The sequence below is a fragment of the Ruditapes philippinarum genome, unplaced genomic scaffold, assembly GCF_026571515.1.
Source record: "Ruditapes philippinarum isolate M1 unplaced genomic scaffold, ASM2657151v2 ctg3492_1_1_1_1, whole genome shotgun sequence".
Taxonomy (NCBI): domain Eukaryota; kingdom Metazoa; phylum Mollusca; class Bivalvia; order Venerida; family Veneridae; genus Ruditapes; species Ruditapes philippinarum.
The window spans coordinates 113306-132274 of record NW_026860527.1 but is presented as its reverse complement, the minus strand read 5'-3'; the positions used below and the strand labels follow the sequence as shown (position 1 = coordinate 132274).

At 33.9% G+C, this 18969-nt stretch overlaps 1 protein-coding gene across 1 annotated transcript in view; it reads left to right on the top strand.

Annotated features, from left to right (window-relative positions):
- Nucleotides 1-15320: 15320 nt before the first annotated feature.
- The window catches only part of LOC132760465 (NACHT domain- and WD repeat-containing protein 1-like), a 40405-nt gene continuing 36756 nt past the window's right edge, over nt 15321-18969 (top strand). Inside the window, 6 exon segments of the mRNA XM_060752438.1 lie at nt 15321-15899; nt 16231-16433; nt 17010-17075; nt 17077-17126; nt 17699-17751; nt 18541-18666. Of these exon segments, the coding sequence (XP_060608421.1) occupies nt 15842-15899; nt 16231-16433; nt 17010-17075; nt 17077-17126; nt 17699-17751; nt 18541-18666 (556 nt within the window). The 5' untranslated portion in view covers nt 15321-15841.

The window sequence follows — 18969 nt, the reverse complement described above, 5'->3', positions numbered from 1 at the left end:
TTTGTACACAATGCTGACTGTAATAGTAATATTTCAGCTTTATTAGTGCATGTAATATCAATTTATATATGGCAAGCATGTTTTCAAATTTAATTTGTTTACGATGATTATTAATATTTTTTAGATTTTTATGTAATACAAAATGAGTGTACTGGATATGACGGTCATTCGATACATATTAAAGAGGTCCTGATATCGCCAAAAAATGTTTAGATTGTCTACTCATTTCTTTTTCATTCGTCAGTTTATATATATGAATAATAAATATTAAATTACTGCAACAAGTACAAAACATTTAAATATATAAATTTTATGGTGATAGGATTACCTATATTGACTAAGTCAAGAACATGGTTTTTTAAAACAGCTATAGGTTGCATGTTATAAATTCGTGTACCTGCAATATACCAGGATGAAAAATTCCATTGACAAGAAAAAATAAATCTTGTTCCGTTCCGTTCCGTAGAATATCATTATTCTATGGGATATTTATACTGTGCGGAACGAAACGGAACAACTGTTTGCAGTCCCGAAGATTTTATATTAATAATATCCATTTAGAAGTGGGTTTCAGATGGTTCAGTTCGAAAAAGTCCTTGATCGACTATTCGCTAGGCAATTTCAATATTTCATTATTATTATTTAATATATTTACATATTAGTAAAAAAATGCTGTGCCCCGTGTGGTGCCTCAATGTTTGTTCCGTTCTGTTTCGTTCCGTTCCGTATAAATAGCCGTTTAATCACTTAGGTGTAACTTGTATAATGAGCTAATGAAACATTCCTGACGGGTTATTTACTATCTGGAACGAATTTAACGGGCTTTAACGATATCTCCCCGCCATTGAAAAATTGGTGTACAGAAGTACAATATATAAATTTGTTAGAATGTGGTAGGGTGTTATTATTTTATAATCAAAATGATTGCACTTTAATTGAGCGAAAGATTATGTGATTATCAGATGCAAATCCAAGGTGTTTCTTTCAATTTTTCAGTTAAGGTGAAATACTATTTATCTTTACTTTGTAGTGCGGTGTTTATATTTGTATAAGTACTTGTAATAAGATTAAGAATATAATGTGAACATCTTAAAGCGTCGCGGTTAATAAATAATGTATATTTGTATATTACTTCTCTGTCGATTATCGATTATATTGGACCAATAAAGAAAACGAATTGTACTTTCTTTTGGAGGAAGAAATTTAAAAAAACTGAGCAAAAATCGGTATCATTTGTTTAAAAATTGAACATAATTTGGAAACATTTTCTTTATATGTGCAGATTGTAAAAAATCGATATTATACCCCTAAATACAAAAATAAAAACATACGAATGAAATAATTATAACGAATGAAATAATTATAACGATATAATTAAAATATTTAGAATAAAATTTATCTAAATGCGTTTTTGTTTGTATCTATAATGAAACATTTGAAGAAAATAATAAATCAATACGCCGGAACTCGTATTTTTATATGCCATGTTGAAATGATACAAATTGCAGATACATGTAAACAATTCAAACGAGGCCATGAACTTCAGGTTGCCGATATATAATAAATGATTTCGCAGTTGACCGCCTGTGGCATGAGTCCACTCTTATCTCAGCTGTTATTGATCTTTCTGGTTTATAGGTTAGAAATATTTAAAAAGGCGGGGTTATTTCCTTACTGCTTTGCTTTATATTATGCTATAACAGCGGCGTGTTGTGAAATTTGTTCTTATAATCGATTCATTATAGTGCAGAAAAGATATATAAAAACTACTTTAAGACAGGGAAAATGTGAAGAAAATATGTATTATACAATCCGTATATATTATATGAATGAAAGATATAATCTATGAAATCATCTAGTGAGAGTTATTTTCTTATTGATAAAATTTCACGTTTCTTTTCTTGTGACCACTAAAACAAATGATAATGATGAAGGTAATAACAAGATATTATAAAACAATTTAATGTTGTTTCAATACTTTTTTTTTCAGATAAAGGATCATTAATGTGAAGAAACAGACTTATAGAAGAAATCAACAAGATATCAGACTATACCTAGACTATTTGATGTGAAGAATAATGCTATTTATTGCCTGAAAAACTTCATGCCATTGTGTTTTGCTTATTTATTTTTGTTGTTGTTTTATTTTAAGCAATTAAGCTATATATCTTGAACAATAGATTACACATGTATCGTACTAAAAATAAATAATGAATAAATATACTTTTTTTAAGATTCGCTCAAAAAAGGAGATGAATCAAAAAGGAGATAAAAGGGCAATTAAAAAGGCCATGTTTAAGTTCTTGTAGTGTGAAAATAGATATTTCGCGACGAGTAAAATATCAGCCTTTTCATGCCACAATATGAAATCAATCCTGTATTTATAGAAAATAAACTTCACTTTTTGTTTATTTTTCTTTTTTTTCTTTTGTTTGACACTAAAATTTGAAAGACTTTCCCTTTAACTTCATAATTTGACCTAGTTTAGAAGAATGTAGTCCGAAAAGACACCAGTGAAAAAACGGACACATGTTTCACTGCAGTCCTTTCAATAAAACAAGGAAAATAAACTAATTTTTATGTCATCAATATTTCGCAATATTTCAGAATTTATATAAAGGATATTTAAGAATATAATGTAAAGAGATACCAAGGTTTTTTTTATGTAATTACGTGATTTATTTCATCGAGTGATATGAAAATAAATATTTCACCAGCTCTCTTTTTGTTTATCTTTAATGCATATTGACGACAGTAGTTACGACACCAGTTAAATAAGAAACATATGTTACACTTCCAGTAAAAGAAAACTTATACTGTTAAAAATGTATTTATAAATGTACAGTTGTACAATTAATAAACAGTTTTCTATTTAACTTAAAGAATCAAACGTGTATGATTATTTGATAAATATATGTATGATCTTAAGAATACGATGAAAAATTTAACAGATAAATAGCATCAGTTTTATATAGTCAATATAATTTTCTATACGTAAGAGAATTGATATTGAATGTATTTTTTCACTACTATATATTCTTGAACAAAATTATGAAAACATATAACAAAAACAAATCAGTTTGCGTTAATTTTTAACCCTTCTATTTCATATTTAAAAGATATTGACTGACTGCTATATATTTAAAATGTTTTTGTAATCCGCATAAATGAAGCTATATTGACCCATTAAAAAGTAAGAGAAATATTCTTCTATGCGTTTTTATCAAATTACTCCGAACAACGATTTCCAACACTGTCCTTAGAAAATAAACTCGTGGAATATTATCCGCAGAACGGACAGGTACAATGCGTTTCGTCAGAGGTTTAAAAGATAGGGGAATTATTCCCATATCTCTGTAGTCTCACTATGTATCTCTCTCTCTGCATGTAAATTTGTTACTGAAAAAGTGCCTTCAGGTCGACCCCGCGGAAAAAGGACATCTGGAATTTCCTTTTTTATTCTGGAACGCATTTTAGGCTATCACCGTTTGTTACTTGTGATAAGAGAATCAGATAAATACATCTCTAGAAAAATAACTTCTCATATAGTAAATTTTGTTTGCTTAAATATTTTCTAGTTGATCATATACAATTCTTTTAAATAGTTTTTAAATAATACATAAAATTGAAACACGTCTGTAATTTCCTACTTCTGTTTTATCACTTTTCTTATATAAAGGAACAACACGTGCAGCTTTAAGGTCATCTGGCACCACCCCCTGTATTAAAGACAAATTTATAATATGGGTAAGTTGACAAGACATAATATATCTATTACAATATGAATAAAGATAAATTTATGAAGTACCATTTTCGGAAATACTTTTTTGTTTGGATAGTTTTTTTATTATTCAATGTCAATTGTATATTGTGTCTAACAACATTGTTATAATTAATTGCTTGATAAATGTTTTGATGTTGTTGTTGTTGTTGTTGTTGTTGTTGTTATTTAATAGTTATTTTGATGAATATCCGAAAGATCGGATGATATTATTTAACGAAAAAAGGAGATATGTTTTATAGTAAATAGATTTTCTTTTCATTTCAATTTTGTCGATTTCTTTTCTTAGAAAATACATATTTGGTCATACATAAATGTTTTTGTTGTTTTTTGTCAGTGATATAAATTTTATATTGAAACTCTTATTTTTGTAATTAAAATCTAGAAAATATAAAGTGTTTATCATTTACTTAACCTTTTATTATTTTTCATGTCAAGAGAGATTATTGTTTAAGATAATAATAATAATAATAATAATAATAATAATAATAATAATAATAATAATAATAATAATAATAATAATTTTAATAATATGAAAATAATACCACATTGTTGAAATAGCAAGAAATAACGTTATAATAAAACCTAATTCAAGGACGAATAATTCCTTCTATTTCGGGAAGTTTTTTTCTCAACGTTAGACCAATACAGACTTTTTTAAAAGATAATCACAGAAGTATAAGGGAGGTCATTCCTACAATATGATGCATTAATGGAACCAGAGTGTCACCCTTTCGTTTTAGCCTTAGTTCTACATGTACATGTAATTGTGATCAATAAGTAAAACGTTCTTTTTTTTCTTTTTGATACTATATACTGTACATTAACTTTGTTGAAGTAGCATAGCTGTAACTAATTATATAAACCAGTATTTGAATACACCGGCTTATGTAGTTGGCTGAAATGATAATTTTTAAAGAAACTAAGTTTAAATGAATATCCAATTGTGTATGCATATTTTACAGGTTTAATATCCTTCTACTGACCTGTCTGGAGTTGGTGTGTACAGATATTGGTAGACATACTTATTTTACATAGTGTAAAATGAATTGATTGTGTATGTTTATATATTACCATGCTCTTCTCAAATATTGTAACCTAAAGGCGACGAACATGTAATGTTCATATGCTGAATAACGAATTGATCGACATTAGGTCTAAAATTGATATCTTTTAAACGCTGACATTTACCCGTTTACCAATATTATTACTCAATGACTCATAACTATGTACCATTATCTACTAAAATCTGTCTACCTTCTTTGTATTGAAATTTATTGAATGACCATGAACTTATATAAAATTGTTAAATCAATTGTAGGTGAAAATCAATATTATAGATTGAAAATGAGTGTACTATATTTACTAACCGATTAAAACCAATAATGTAAAGTTGTTATTTATATTTTACTCTTGTTCATGTGTAAGTTCATATAGTTATATATTATCAGAGGAATAAAAACATTGTCAATAAGAAAATGTATAAACGATATGTATTGACAGTGGAAAAAAGGGGGTGCTTTAGCAGTCAACCATTACAACAAGGGAATAAAACGTCAGGTATGATTTTACATTTTTTATCATGCTTTATTATGAAATAGATTTTGATTTTGAGTGATATGTGATATAATATAGAACAGAACAGAAACTTTATTTCTTGGTTTAAGCATAGAAAGCTCATCACCATATCACATATACAAATACAACATATAATACATAAATGACAAATGACATGAATATATATAATTACAAAATAATGGTTTATGTAATGTGAGAATGTTTAATGAGATAAAAAATTACCTAAAAAAACATATGAATACATGTATATAATACACAAGAATTTGTCTGTCTTTACAGAACATTATCAATTTTAGCTACAATACATTTTCTTTTATGTTTGAGAACTCGCAGTTATAATTGTGACCTATGGAGGGGAATAACTTATGTAACTTTACATAACCATTATTTTGAAATTTACTTCCCCTTAATAATTCATGATCAATATTAATAGAATTCATTTCTGTATGATAAATGAATACGTTTACTGATTTTGTACGTTTTTCACCCACACAAAAACGGACAAATAACCAACACAAACATAACTGGACTTAATTATAAAGATTAGTTTTGTCAAAACATTTGTCAAAGTATTTATATTGTGTTCAGGTGTTGTGTTAAAACAGTTTATATTTAATTTGAGAAGATACAAATATAAATAAATAAATAAAAGATATATGCATATATGTACTAAGAGGATATTTTTTCGTTTTTCGTGAAAAATGGAATTTATTTTCCCGAAACATGATAAAATGCCACATATTTTCACGAGCCGGGACAGCGAGTGAAAATATGTGGCATTTTATCATATCCCGGAAGCATTTAAAATAATAAAAATCATTGCAAAATAATAAATGCATAAAAATTGTAAATCTGTGTATGACAACTCACCCCCTAAACAAAATATAATAGACTCAACCAAAAAAAAAGGGTCTGCTTCTCTGTCTAATCATGTAGTTGCACGACAATGATTTGCGAACTACATCTTTTTTAAAAATAAAACTATGACCGCAAGCAGATGTCGTGCAGAAAAATAAAGGACTCTGTTTCGGATTACGTATGTGGCCGCCAAATTAACAGGGATGAATCTCGTTTTATATTATTTTTCAAATACATCATTTTTCTGTTACAGTATATGTAAATAATTTTTGGCAAGTTGCATAGGTATGTGGTATCCAATTTACATGGTTCAATTTCCTTTGTTATAACGTCTGATTCTTTCTTGTCAACTTTATTGCGAGTTTTTTCTATTTCACTTTCATTGGCTGCTGGTAATTGCTTATTGATTGTATAGTCTAGGAATGATGTTGACTTAAAAACAGGAGCGGCTTCAGTGTAATCGACCTGAGACTTGTTTACAATAAAGCTACTTTGTACAGAGGAATTAAATGATGACCTTCATTTTCATATTCTAACTTTCTTCTATAATAACCTTCTTCGTTTTCTTCATGAATTCGTTTGGTTTCATTTGACATGTCCAGTGTCAGTTTTGGCTATTGGTACTTTGCGAAAAGGAAACAGAACGAGGGGCATATAGGCGAAATAGAAATCAAATTTAAATTTTAGAAATCAATAAAATCATAATAGTAAATTATATGAACTTTGTAGTAATATAACTGTCGGTCATCTAAATAATTAATACGTTTTATTACATGCTTTTCGGTGGTTTTTTGAAATATATCAGTGATATAAAAACTGGTAATTTCACTGTTTGAAACAGTGAAATTACCACTTTGATAATTTCACTGTTTTTGAATTTAAGCCCCTTACGTTGTTTCAGTGAAATACCAGCGTGCACAGAACTGGGTACCAACTTAATGACGTGACGTCGTAAATGACGTCACGTTGTATTATTATTTGGCGCGCTTTTCATTCAGTATTAGGTTTAATGTCTTTTTAAAACGTTTCTTTGCATATAATAAAAAGAAAATTTGTTTAGTTTAGTGTAAGATAGAAATATATTTCACCTTGTGAACACCAAAAGTTCATATTTCACTCGTGGCTGCGCCACTCGTGAAATATACCTTTTGGTGCTCACTCGGTGAAATATATTCCGATCTTACACTGAACTAAACAAATATCCTCTATTTATAACATGCTTTTTTGTGGTTTATAGAAATATATCCGTGATATAAAACTGGTAATTTCACTGTTTGAAACAGTGAAATTACCACTTTGATAATTTCAATGTTTTGAATTTAAGCACCTTACGTTGTTTCAGTGAAATACCAGAGTGCACAGTACTGGGTACCAACTTAAGGACGTGACGTCGTAAATGACGTCACTTTGTTTTATTATTTGGCGCGCTTTTCATTCAGTATTAGGCTTGATGTCTTTTTTAAAACGTTTTTTTTTTTTGCATACAATAAAAAGAAAATTTGTTAGGTTTAGTGTAAGATCGAAATATATTTCACCTTGTGAACACCAAAAATTCGTATTTCATTCGTGGCTGCGCCACTCGTGAAATATACCTTTTGGTGCTCACTCGGTGAAATATATTCCGATCTTACACTGAACTAAACAAATATCCTCTATTTAATAGTGAATTTAATCGGTTAAAGGACTTAATTGTTTTACACATGTCTATAAGAAAGTTGACTCATGTTTTACATCCCCTGACAATGCTTTATCAGACTACATTACCACAACTGACAATGCTCTTAAAGACTGCATTGCCTCCCCTGACAATGCTTTTTCAGACTGCATTACCTCCCCTGACAATGCTCTATCACACTGCATTACATCTCCTAACAATGCCCTATCAGACTGCATTACCTTCCTTGACAATTCTCTTTAAGACTGCATTACCTCCCCTGAAAATGCACTATCAGACTGTATTATCTCCCCTGATAATGCTCTTTCAGACTTCATAACCTCCCCTGACAATGCACAATTAGACTGTATTACCTCCCCTGATAATGCTCTATCAGAGCGCATTTCCTCCATTGACAATGCTCTATCAGACTGCATCTCCTCCCCTGACAATGCTCTATCAGACTACATTACCTCCCCTGAAAATACGCCATAAGACTGTATTACCTCCCCTGAAAATGCTCTATCAGACTGTATTGCCGCCCCTGACAATGCTCTATCAGACTACATTACCACACCTGACAATGCTCTTTCAGCCTGCATTACCTCCCCTGACAATGCTCTATCAGACTTCATTACCTCCCCTGAAACTGCTCATTCAGACTTCATTACCTTCCCTAACAATGCTTTATCAGATTGCATTACCTTCCCTGACAATGCGCTATCAGACTGCATTATCTCCCTGACAATGATCTACAAAACTGTATAACCTCCCCTGACAAGGCTCTATCAGACTGCATATCCTCCCCTGACAATGCTCAATCAGACTGCCATACGAAACATGACAATGCTCTATCAGAAGGTATTACCTCCCCTGACAATGCTTTATCAGACTGCATTACCTCCCATGAGAATGCTCTATCAGACTTCGTTACCTCAACTGACAATGCTCTATCAGACTGCATTACCTCCCCTGACAAGGCTCTATCAGACTGCATTTCCTCCCCTGACAATGCTCTTTCAAACTACATGACCTCTCTTGACAATGCTCTATCAGACTTCGTTATCTCCTCTGACAATTCTCAATCAGATTGCATTACCACCTTTGACAGTGCTCTATCAGACTGCATTATCACACTTAACAATGCTCTATCAGACTGCATTACCTCCCCTGTCAAAGCTCTTTCAGACTGCATTACCTCCCCTGACAATGCTCTTTCAAACTGCATGACCTCCCCTGACAATGCTCTATCAAACTTCGTTATCTCCTCTGACAATGCTCAATCAGACTGCATTACCACTATTGACAATGCTCTATCATATACTGCATTACCTCCCCTGACAATGCTCTAACAGACTTCGTTACCTCCCCTGACAATGCTCTATCAGAACTGCCTTACGACACCTGACAATGCTGTATCAGACTGCATAGCTTCCTCTAACAATGCTCTAACAGACTGTAAAACTCCCCTGACAATGGTCAGATAGACTGCATTACCTCCTCTGACATTGCTCTATCAGACTTCGTTACCTCCTCTGACAATGCTCTATCAGACTGTATTGCCTCCCCTGACAATGCTCTTTCAGTCTGCATTACCTCCCCTGACAATGCTCTAACAGACTTGGTTACCTCCTCCATAACCTCCTTTGACAATGCTTTATCAGTCTGCATTGCCTCCACTTACTGCTCTATCACACTGCATTTCCTCCCCTGACAATGCTCTATCAGACTTCGTTACCTCCTCTGACAATGCTCAATTAGACTGCATTACCACCTCTGACAATTCGCCATCAGACTGCATTGCCTCCTCTGACAATGATCTATCAGACTTTAAAACATCCCCTGACAATGCTCTTTCAGACTGCATTACCACACCTTACAATGCTCTATCAGACTGCATCACCTCCCCTGACAAAGCTCTATCAAACTGCATTACCTCCCCTGACAATGCTCTATCAGACTTCGTTACCTGCTCTGACAATGCTCTATCAGACTGCATTCCCTCCCCTGACAATGCTCTATCAGATTTCGTTACCTCCTCTGACATTGCGATATCAGACTTCATTACGTCCCTTCATAAATGGCTAACCTACGCTGTCAGGTTCAAGAAATAAAGTTAACGTCACACAACTCATCGAAATTGGCCTATAGAGCGTTTGGTTTTTTTTTGTCTCAAGTTTAGTCATGATGATAGCCTGACGGAATGCAGTAAAGCTCACACTACCAATTTTAAAGGATTTTATCGCAAGTAAACCCAAGGAAATGCTGTTAGCTCACGCAACCAAGCCTTTTAGAGGATTTTTATCACAAGAAAAACCACGGTGACAGCCTGAAGAAATGCACAACACACGGTGATATGGTTTTAGAGGGTTTTCATCGCTAGTGAATCCGCGTTGACAGCCTCAAGGAATAGAGTAAATGTCACACATCACATGGTTATAGATAATTCAAAAGTTTCTAATCGCAAGTTAACCAACGATGATAGCCAGTGGGAATGCAGTTAAAGTCACACAACCCACGATGATAGGCCTTTTAGATTATTCTTATCGCAAGTAAACCCACGATGATAGCCTTGAGAAATGCAGTAAACGTTACACAACCCACGGTGATTGGCCTTCTTACCGAAAATCTTTTTCCGATGATCTAAGGAAATGCAGTCAAGTTCACAAAACATGCGGTGATAGGCCATTAAGAGGTATTTTATCGCAAAAAAAACCCACGATGACAGCCTGCGGGAATGCACTTTAGCTCAAACAACACACAATGATTGGGTTTTTACTGGATTCATATCGCTAGTGATCCCACGTTGGTAGCCTAAAGGAATCGTGAAAATGTCACACATCCCGTGGTGTTACACCATTCAATAGTTTCTAATCGCAAGTTAACCCACGATGATAGCCAGTTGGAATGGAGTTAAATGGGTTCTCCTGAGAGAATGCAATAAGCTCAGATCACTCGAGGTGGTAGGCATTTTAGAGCGTTCTAATCACAAGTGAGCCCTCAAGGAATGCAGTTAAGGTCACAAAAAGTGAGAACAAAAATCAACAAGGCAAAGCAACGTTCACGGATTGCAGCCCCCACCAAAATCCAGTCAAATCATTAATACTTCCGATTGATCCCACTTTTTCCACATTTTTTGCTGTCTTCTGTTTACCCGGCACAGCTCTGTGCCTTTATAATATCCAAATAAGCACACGTTAGGTAAGAGATAAACTTTAACATAAATTTCAGTCGAAAGAGGGGCAAAATTCTGTAAAAATGCTTAATGCAGTTACCTTTTCCTGTCTACAGGTTGGGGTTATGATGGTTAACAAGTGTGTAAAGTTTCAAAGCCATATGTCAATGGACTTTGAAAATATTTGAGGTATTACAAAAACATTAACGGAAATTTTAAGTCGAAAAAGGGGCATTATTCTCTCAAAATGATTGATACAGTTACTTACTCCTGTCTACAGGTTGGGCCATGATGGTGGACAAGTGTGTAAAGTTTCGAAGCCATATGTCAATGGCCTTTGAAAATATTTGAGGTATTACAAAAATTTTAACGTAAATCCTAAGTTGAAAAAAGGACATAATTCTGTCAAAATGCTTGATACAAATACCTCCTCCTGTCTACAGGTTGGGGTCATGATGGTGAACAAGTGTGCAAAGTTTCAAAGCCATATGTCAATGGACTTTGAAAAAATTTAAGGTATTACAAAAACTTTAATATAAGTGGTTACGCCGACGCTCGGGTGACTACAATAGCTCTACTTATTCTTATCGAATAGTCGAGCTAAAATGAGTATTTGATTCCTCTGAACTAACTTGTCCTTATTTGAATATGGCATAGGCACATGCATGTCTGTGCAGTGAAATAGTCAGTAGGAACAGTAAGAAATTCAGAATAACTCAATATGAAAACTTTAGCCAACACTATTAAGCGTTGAGAATTGAGTACCGGTCAAGCCGGTGCTAGGGGGAGTGAGGGATGTTGCACTTTACATTATCCCTCATGTACAGACTCAATCAAACCGAGTCTGCAGTTCTCTTTTGGTTTTGTTGTGATTGATGCTTCCGAGGGATCACTTTGTTTCAAGAACTTTTTACTTCACAACAGCAGGGGTCAAGTGTTGTGTTGCAGCTGTAAAAGTTGCCTCGTACTTCACTTAAGTGTTGTTATATTTTTCTGGTCCGTCGGGATCATTGATGCCAGCACTAATCAATCGCAACATTTCGGTCACTTTCTGTCAATCTTCGGATAAGGCTTCTGACTATCAAACATTGTTTTTTTTTTAAATCATAATATCAACAAAATAGAGGATATTTAAATAACATTCATTCCTTACTTACAAAGGTTACACACTCTGTATTGATGCACATGAAAAGTGACGTTGTCGGACTAGTTTAAAACCTTTTAATATAATATTCATCATTATTGGAGTTTTATTTCATTTTTCATTTTCAGAGCAAGCTGAGCAGAATGAAGCATAAAGGAAACGACGACAACTATGCAAAAAGGTTACGAAAATATATAATAAGGACACTTTGTGAAATAAGCTTATTAACGTATTTGTAATGACATCAGATAATGTATTCGTGTGTAGAGGAGATATCTACTATCACATCATCAAACATTACAAGTTTGCCGGCGTGGCCGAGCGTTACCATTGGAACTTAATAAATTAAATGATGTCTGGTCGGGCGTGGTACCAAGAACCGTCAGGGGCAGGCCTTATTGTTTCTAGAGCTACGAAACTTTTATGCATTGCATTGTGAGTAATGATTGGTTCAAGAACGGAGTCGAATAGTGACCAATAAGATAATAGCTTCCTAACACAATCAGACCAAGAATAAAAATTGTATACAACTAACATGAACAAGTGCCGCTAGATGAACATTGCCACTTAGTATTCCTCGATACATGCATGCTTACAATGACGTTACGCACAATGTAACGTCTAATGATCGTGTCGTCAAAATGACTTGTTTTGACATTACGTTTAAAAGTCGAAATACAGAATATGGTCCGACTCTGGAGAAATTATACATTGTTCATTCCTGTCAAGTACAAGTTTCAGCAACGAATAAATATAGAAATTAGTATATAGTATGGATGCGTTAGAAAAGCAAATGCCCACGAAGTAACGAGATAATGAAATGCGCCAGATTTATCAAAGTATTGCACACGATTTTGTTGTTACGGCACTCATTTGTATAACATGGGACCATTTTTTTAAAGCACATATTAAGCAAGCTCTATGTAAAAAGATATGTAATTTATTGTTTTTAGTAATTATTTAATTAGCAAAAAAATAATATTTTCATTTTGACCTGTTCACTCACATAAAATTTATGTTCTCTTACCTAACCAAATTATTTCTGACAAAAGATGTAACGTAAACGTGATCGCTAATAAGGGTAAAAATTGCGTACAAGCACAAATATATTTTATGCCAAAATAAATCACGTTTCGGATTTTATTTACTCCCCTGCGCATCGGTCGAATGTTTCACTATGGCGGGATAAGAGTAAAAAAGGTTTGGGTTAATGTTTTCTGACCATATCTTCAAGAATGATTGGAGGAAACATGCGACAACATTTATGTTTCATTTTTGTCAGAAAAAATTAACCCAAAACATTTATACTCTTATCGCGCTTAATCGCGACATACACATACCTTGAAACAACAAAAACACGAAACTACTATGGTGAAACAAGAAATTATATGTATAGCTTTCAACATCGTTGTTTCGTTATTTCGACTTTTCGCTATTGTACTTTTAACATTTCATCACCCAACCTTCAGCTTTTCACCATGGTATTTTTGTTCTTTCGACTTTTCACCATTTTCATCAACGTGCTTTAAAATTTTCACCAGCGAACATTCGGCTTTTCACCATCGGGATTTCGTTTTATCGACTTTTTACCATCGTATTTTCGTGTTGCATGTCACGATGACCCTCACTGGACACCGTACTTAATAACTTGAATTGTCTTTGAGTCAGACCATTCATCATCTTTCGGGAAATTTTCCTTGTATATGTGTTGGGATTTATCTGATTGGGAAGGACTTTTTATACGCCCGTTTGAAAAACGGGACGTATTATGGGAACGCCCCTGGCGGGCGGGCGGTTTCGAGCGGCGTCCAATTTTGTCCGGAGCATATCTCCTACATGTATGGAGGGATTTTAATGCAACTTCATAGAAATGTTCACCACTATGAGGAGCAGTGTCGCGCACATGAACCAGGTCTCTAGGTCAAAGGTCAAGGTCACACTTAGAGCTCATTGAAAAATGCTTGTCCGGCAAAACTTCCACATGTATAGAGGGATTTCAATATTACTTGGCACAAATGTTCACCATTGTGAGGCGGAGTGTCGCGCGCAAGATCAGGTCCTTGCGGCCAAGGTCAAGGTCACACAATAGAGGTCAAAGTTCAGATAAAAATATGAAGATGTGTATATGGACCATTTAGTCATCATTTTATTGAGGGATTGTAACACAAATGGTCATTATCAAGACTATGGCTGTGATACATATAATTTAGGTCAATATATACAAGGTCAAGGTCACTAAAAATGATGAAATCTCCAGATTTTGTCCGGAGCATATCTCCTACATGTATGGAGGGATTTTAATGAAACTTCATAGAAATGTTCACCACTATGAGGAGCAGTGTCGCGCACATGAACCAGGTCTCTAGGTCAAAGGTCAAGCTCACACTTAGAGCTCATTGAAAAATGCTTGTCCGGAGCAAAACTTCCACATGTATAGAGGGATTTCAATATTACTTGGCACAAATGTTCACCATTGTGAGGCTGAGTGTCACGCGCAAGATTCAGGTCCTTGCCGGCCAAGGTCAAGGTCACACATAGAGGTCAAAGTTCAAATAAAAATATGAAGATGTGTATATGGACCATTTAGTCATCATTTATTGAGGGATTGTAACACAAATGGTCATTATCAAGACTATGGCTGTGATACATATAATTAAGGTCAATATATACAAGGTCAAGGTCACTAAAGATGATGAAATATCCAGATTTTGTCCGGAGCATATCTCCTACACGCATGGAGGGATTTTAATGAAATTTCATTGAAATGTTCAGCATTATGAGAAGCCATGTCACGCACATGAACTAGGTCTCTAGGTCAAAGGTCAAGGTCACACTTAGAGCTCATTGAAAAACGCTTGTCCGGAGCAAAACTTCCACATGCATAGAGGGATTTAAATATAACTTGGCACAAATGTTCACCATTGTGAGGCGGAGTGTCGCGCACAAAATTCAGGTCCCTGCAGCCAAGGTCAAGGCCACACATAGAGGTCAAATTTCAGATAAAAATATGAAGATGTGTATATGGACCATTTTGTCATCATTTATTGATGGATTGTAGCACAAATGGTAACAATCATGACTACAGGTGTGACACATTTAATTTAGGATAATATTACTGGAGATGATTAAATATCCAGATGTTGTCCGGAGCATATTTTCTACATGCATGGAGGAATTTTAATGTTACTTGATAGAATGGTCCACCACCATGAGACGTAGTGCCCTGCACATGAACCAAGTCTCTAGGTCAAAGGTGAAGGTCACAGTTAGAGCTCATAGCAAAACGCTTGTCTGGAGCAAAACTTCTACATGCATAGAGGGATTTCAATATAATTTGGCACAAATGTTCATCATTGTGAGGCTGAGTGCCGTGCATAAAATTCAGGTCCCTGCGACCAAGGTCAAGGTCACACATCCTGTGCATATCTTCCCTACTGATTTGTTTTAAGGTTCATTTAACAACACAGTGCCAAGGATAAAAACTTGCTTGCTAGATAACACTTATCCATAATGCCCCCATCTCCATCTAAAGCTTTCGTAAACGGGCGTATTTTGTGACTATGGCACCCTTGTTTTAAATTTCAGAAGGAAGAAGCAAAAGTGTGTCCAGAAGATGTATTGCAGGCAAAGGCTATTGTTGGTCGCATTGACATGGAATGTCCATCACAAGCGAAAATTATCCGTATCTTTACCAGCAGTACATTTACAGGTCATTTCTGTCGCAGAACTTTTTCAAGATTTATGTACATTTATAAAAGAAATGATTACAAATAAATTGCTCATTTGAGTATAAAATTAATCTTTAAATTTACCACTTTGCTATAAAACATAAGTTATTATTCCATCTTATAATTCACTACTTATAATATTTATTTCACCTCTATAAATGGAGACACATATTCGCTTCGTACTGTACATTTTTTTCGAAAAACTTACAGTGTATTATTCTCACAGTACAGGAGCTGAGATATGTAATCTGTCATATTAACGATATTTGATATATTTGTATCAAGAAGTGTATTTTGTAAAAAATGTTTTAGATACAAAACAAGAGAGAAACATGTTGATGAAGTTTGCCTACCCCAAACTAAAGGAGTATTGCCGGAAAATAGGTTACGAATTTCAAGTGGTAGACATGAGGTGGGGGATCCGAGACGAGGCTACTGACGATCACATGACAACGGAACTTTGCCTCAAAGAGTTGAAACTGTGCCAGAAACTCTCAACTGGACCAAACTTTGTTGTAAGCGCTTTTATTTTTGATAAAATTAACAACAACAAGAAACACAAACAAACAAAAATTAATAAATAAAAAAAAATGAATTAAATTAATTAAATTAAAAAACATCAACAGCAACAGCAACAAAAAACAACAACACAAAATAACAACAACAACCAAACAAAAGACAAGAAATAAAGAAACCCAAACAACAACAACAACATAAAAAACTCATTTTCATTTTGTGCTGAAATTAAAAAACAACAGAAAAAAATGGGAACAGACATTTGCAAAAGAGACGATATTGTTAATAACATGCAGATGCTATATGCAACTTGATAATCAATATGCACAATTTCTGTAACTATTGAAAGTTATAAAAATTAGTTGTACACCTCTGTCTTATGCATTCAAATAGATTGCTGATTATTTTCAGTCTCTTCTCTCCCTCAAGTACGGACATACACCATTCCCAAGAGTGATAAAATACATCAGAACAGTGTATAAGCATAAAAACATATCTATAACATTATATACACATTAGATAAATACATTGACATAACATAAACAATATATGCATACATTGTTGCTTATTTTCAGTCTCTTCTCTCCCACAAGTACGGGTATACACCATTCCCAAGAGTGATAGAGTCTGGAGAATTTGAGAAAAATATTTAATAATGTCGAGGCTAAAGGAGCAAAAGATCTATTTCAAAAGTAAGTACATTCAGAAACTATGACGACTGAAAACGAGGTCGATAGTGTTGGTTAACATTGTAAAAAAGCATATGGAAGGTCAGTCGCTCAAAAATATTAACAAATGTCCTTAATATTTACGTAATGCACAATAATTCATCTTACCTAATAATTCGTACCGTCAAATGCTTTTGATGTCTGGAATGTACAAACATGCACCTGCGGGATCAGCGCTTAATTGGTAAGTCTTAACCATTCGTTTTCTTTGGTGAGAAATACACTCGGTATTGTCTCACTTTAGCCTTGGTCTTACAAATATCTACTTCTATAAAAAAAAAAGACCCTGCTTCTGCAAGTTGTGCAAGTGTATGAAAGGCGGAATAATCCCGTTGTGCAATAATGTCGTGTCATAAATGAAAAGAAGACTTAAGACACAGGCCGTGTTCGATTGATGTAAATTAGATCTAAAAAGGCTCTAAATGTTTTTTTATAATTGTCATTCACAAAATAGATGGCTTAGGAAGGCGATAAATCGTACCCCCGCATATATTACTGCTGTTCCAATTAGCAAACAATATACCTGATATTTTCAGCGAAGAAGAGGGAAGGGAAGGTGGCAAGCACATCACATGGTTTGGGGAAGAGAGTCAAATCATGCACAGAAAACCCTGAATCAGAAACCCGCCAGAAAATCCTCTTGATAAGGAAACTGCCGACAATACATTACGTCTGGTCAATTATTAGAAATTTACATCCCTTTAAGGGAATTGACATGCTTCCCGTTAATCTCCGTTTTTGGTACATTATTTCTGTGACAATATTCAAAGGGATCTAAGCTTTCACCTTCTAAACAAAATGCAACGTAAATTTATATTCAAAATAATAAGTACACTGAAAATTTAGTTTTTAATTCCCAACTCTAGCTCGATTGTAAAGCCAAATAAAATCTATAAAATTCAAAAAACCCTGGACAAAATAAATAACGACAAAATTACATGAAAATTGCAGACTCACCTAGTTCATGAGTGATAATGGAAAATTGCATTATCCCTCACGCCCCCTAGCACCGGCTTCTGTGGTGTTCAACCGGAATCTTATGTTGCTTTCTGAATTTTACCAGTTGTAATATCATTATATAAAAAAACATGGTCATTATCCAAGAGGTACCTTCCGAAGGTTTATAAACAAATACGTTAACCACTAGATTGCATTTTCCAAATGCTTTTAAAAATTCAATTCAATTTCAAAATTTGTATACTTTATTTCCTTGTTATGCCAACGTTTTGATTAGAAAGCATTCAGGGAGATATTAATATATTATTTGACCTTTGTTTGTTTTATGCAGACGCATATAGGTATAAGTTCATTTTATACAATTATCAATCCAGATATGTCGAAATAATCAATAAGTTCGACTTAAAATTTATTATTGTAGTAACGGAAACGGAGACAGAAGAAGGGCTTAAACCCAATATGGCGAAAGATCATTTTCTCTGGCTGAATAGAATTATCGAAGACATTGAGAAACAAGAAAGCAGTTACGCTCTGTCAAGATATATAGGTACAGTATACTTCAGTGCAATCTGTAAAAGCTTACACGTAAAGTACATGTCTTTGCAATCTGTCAAGATATATATCTGTAAAATTTGTCAAGATATATAGGTACACTAAATTTATGTGCAATCTGCCAAGATATATATGTAGGTACAGTATACCTCTGTGTAATCTGTCAAGATATATAGGTACAGTATACTTTTGTGCACTCTGTCAAGATATATAGGTACAGTAAACTTATGTGTAATCTGTCAAGATATATAGGTACCGTATACTTCTGTGCAATCTGTCAAGATATATAGGTACAGTA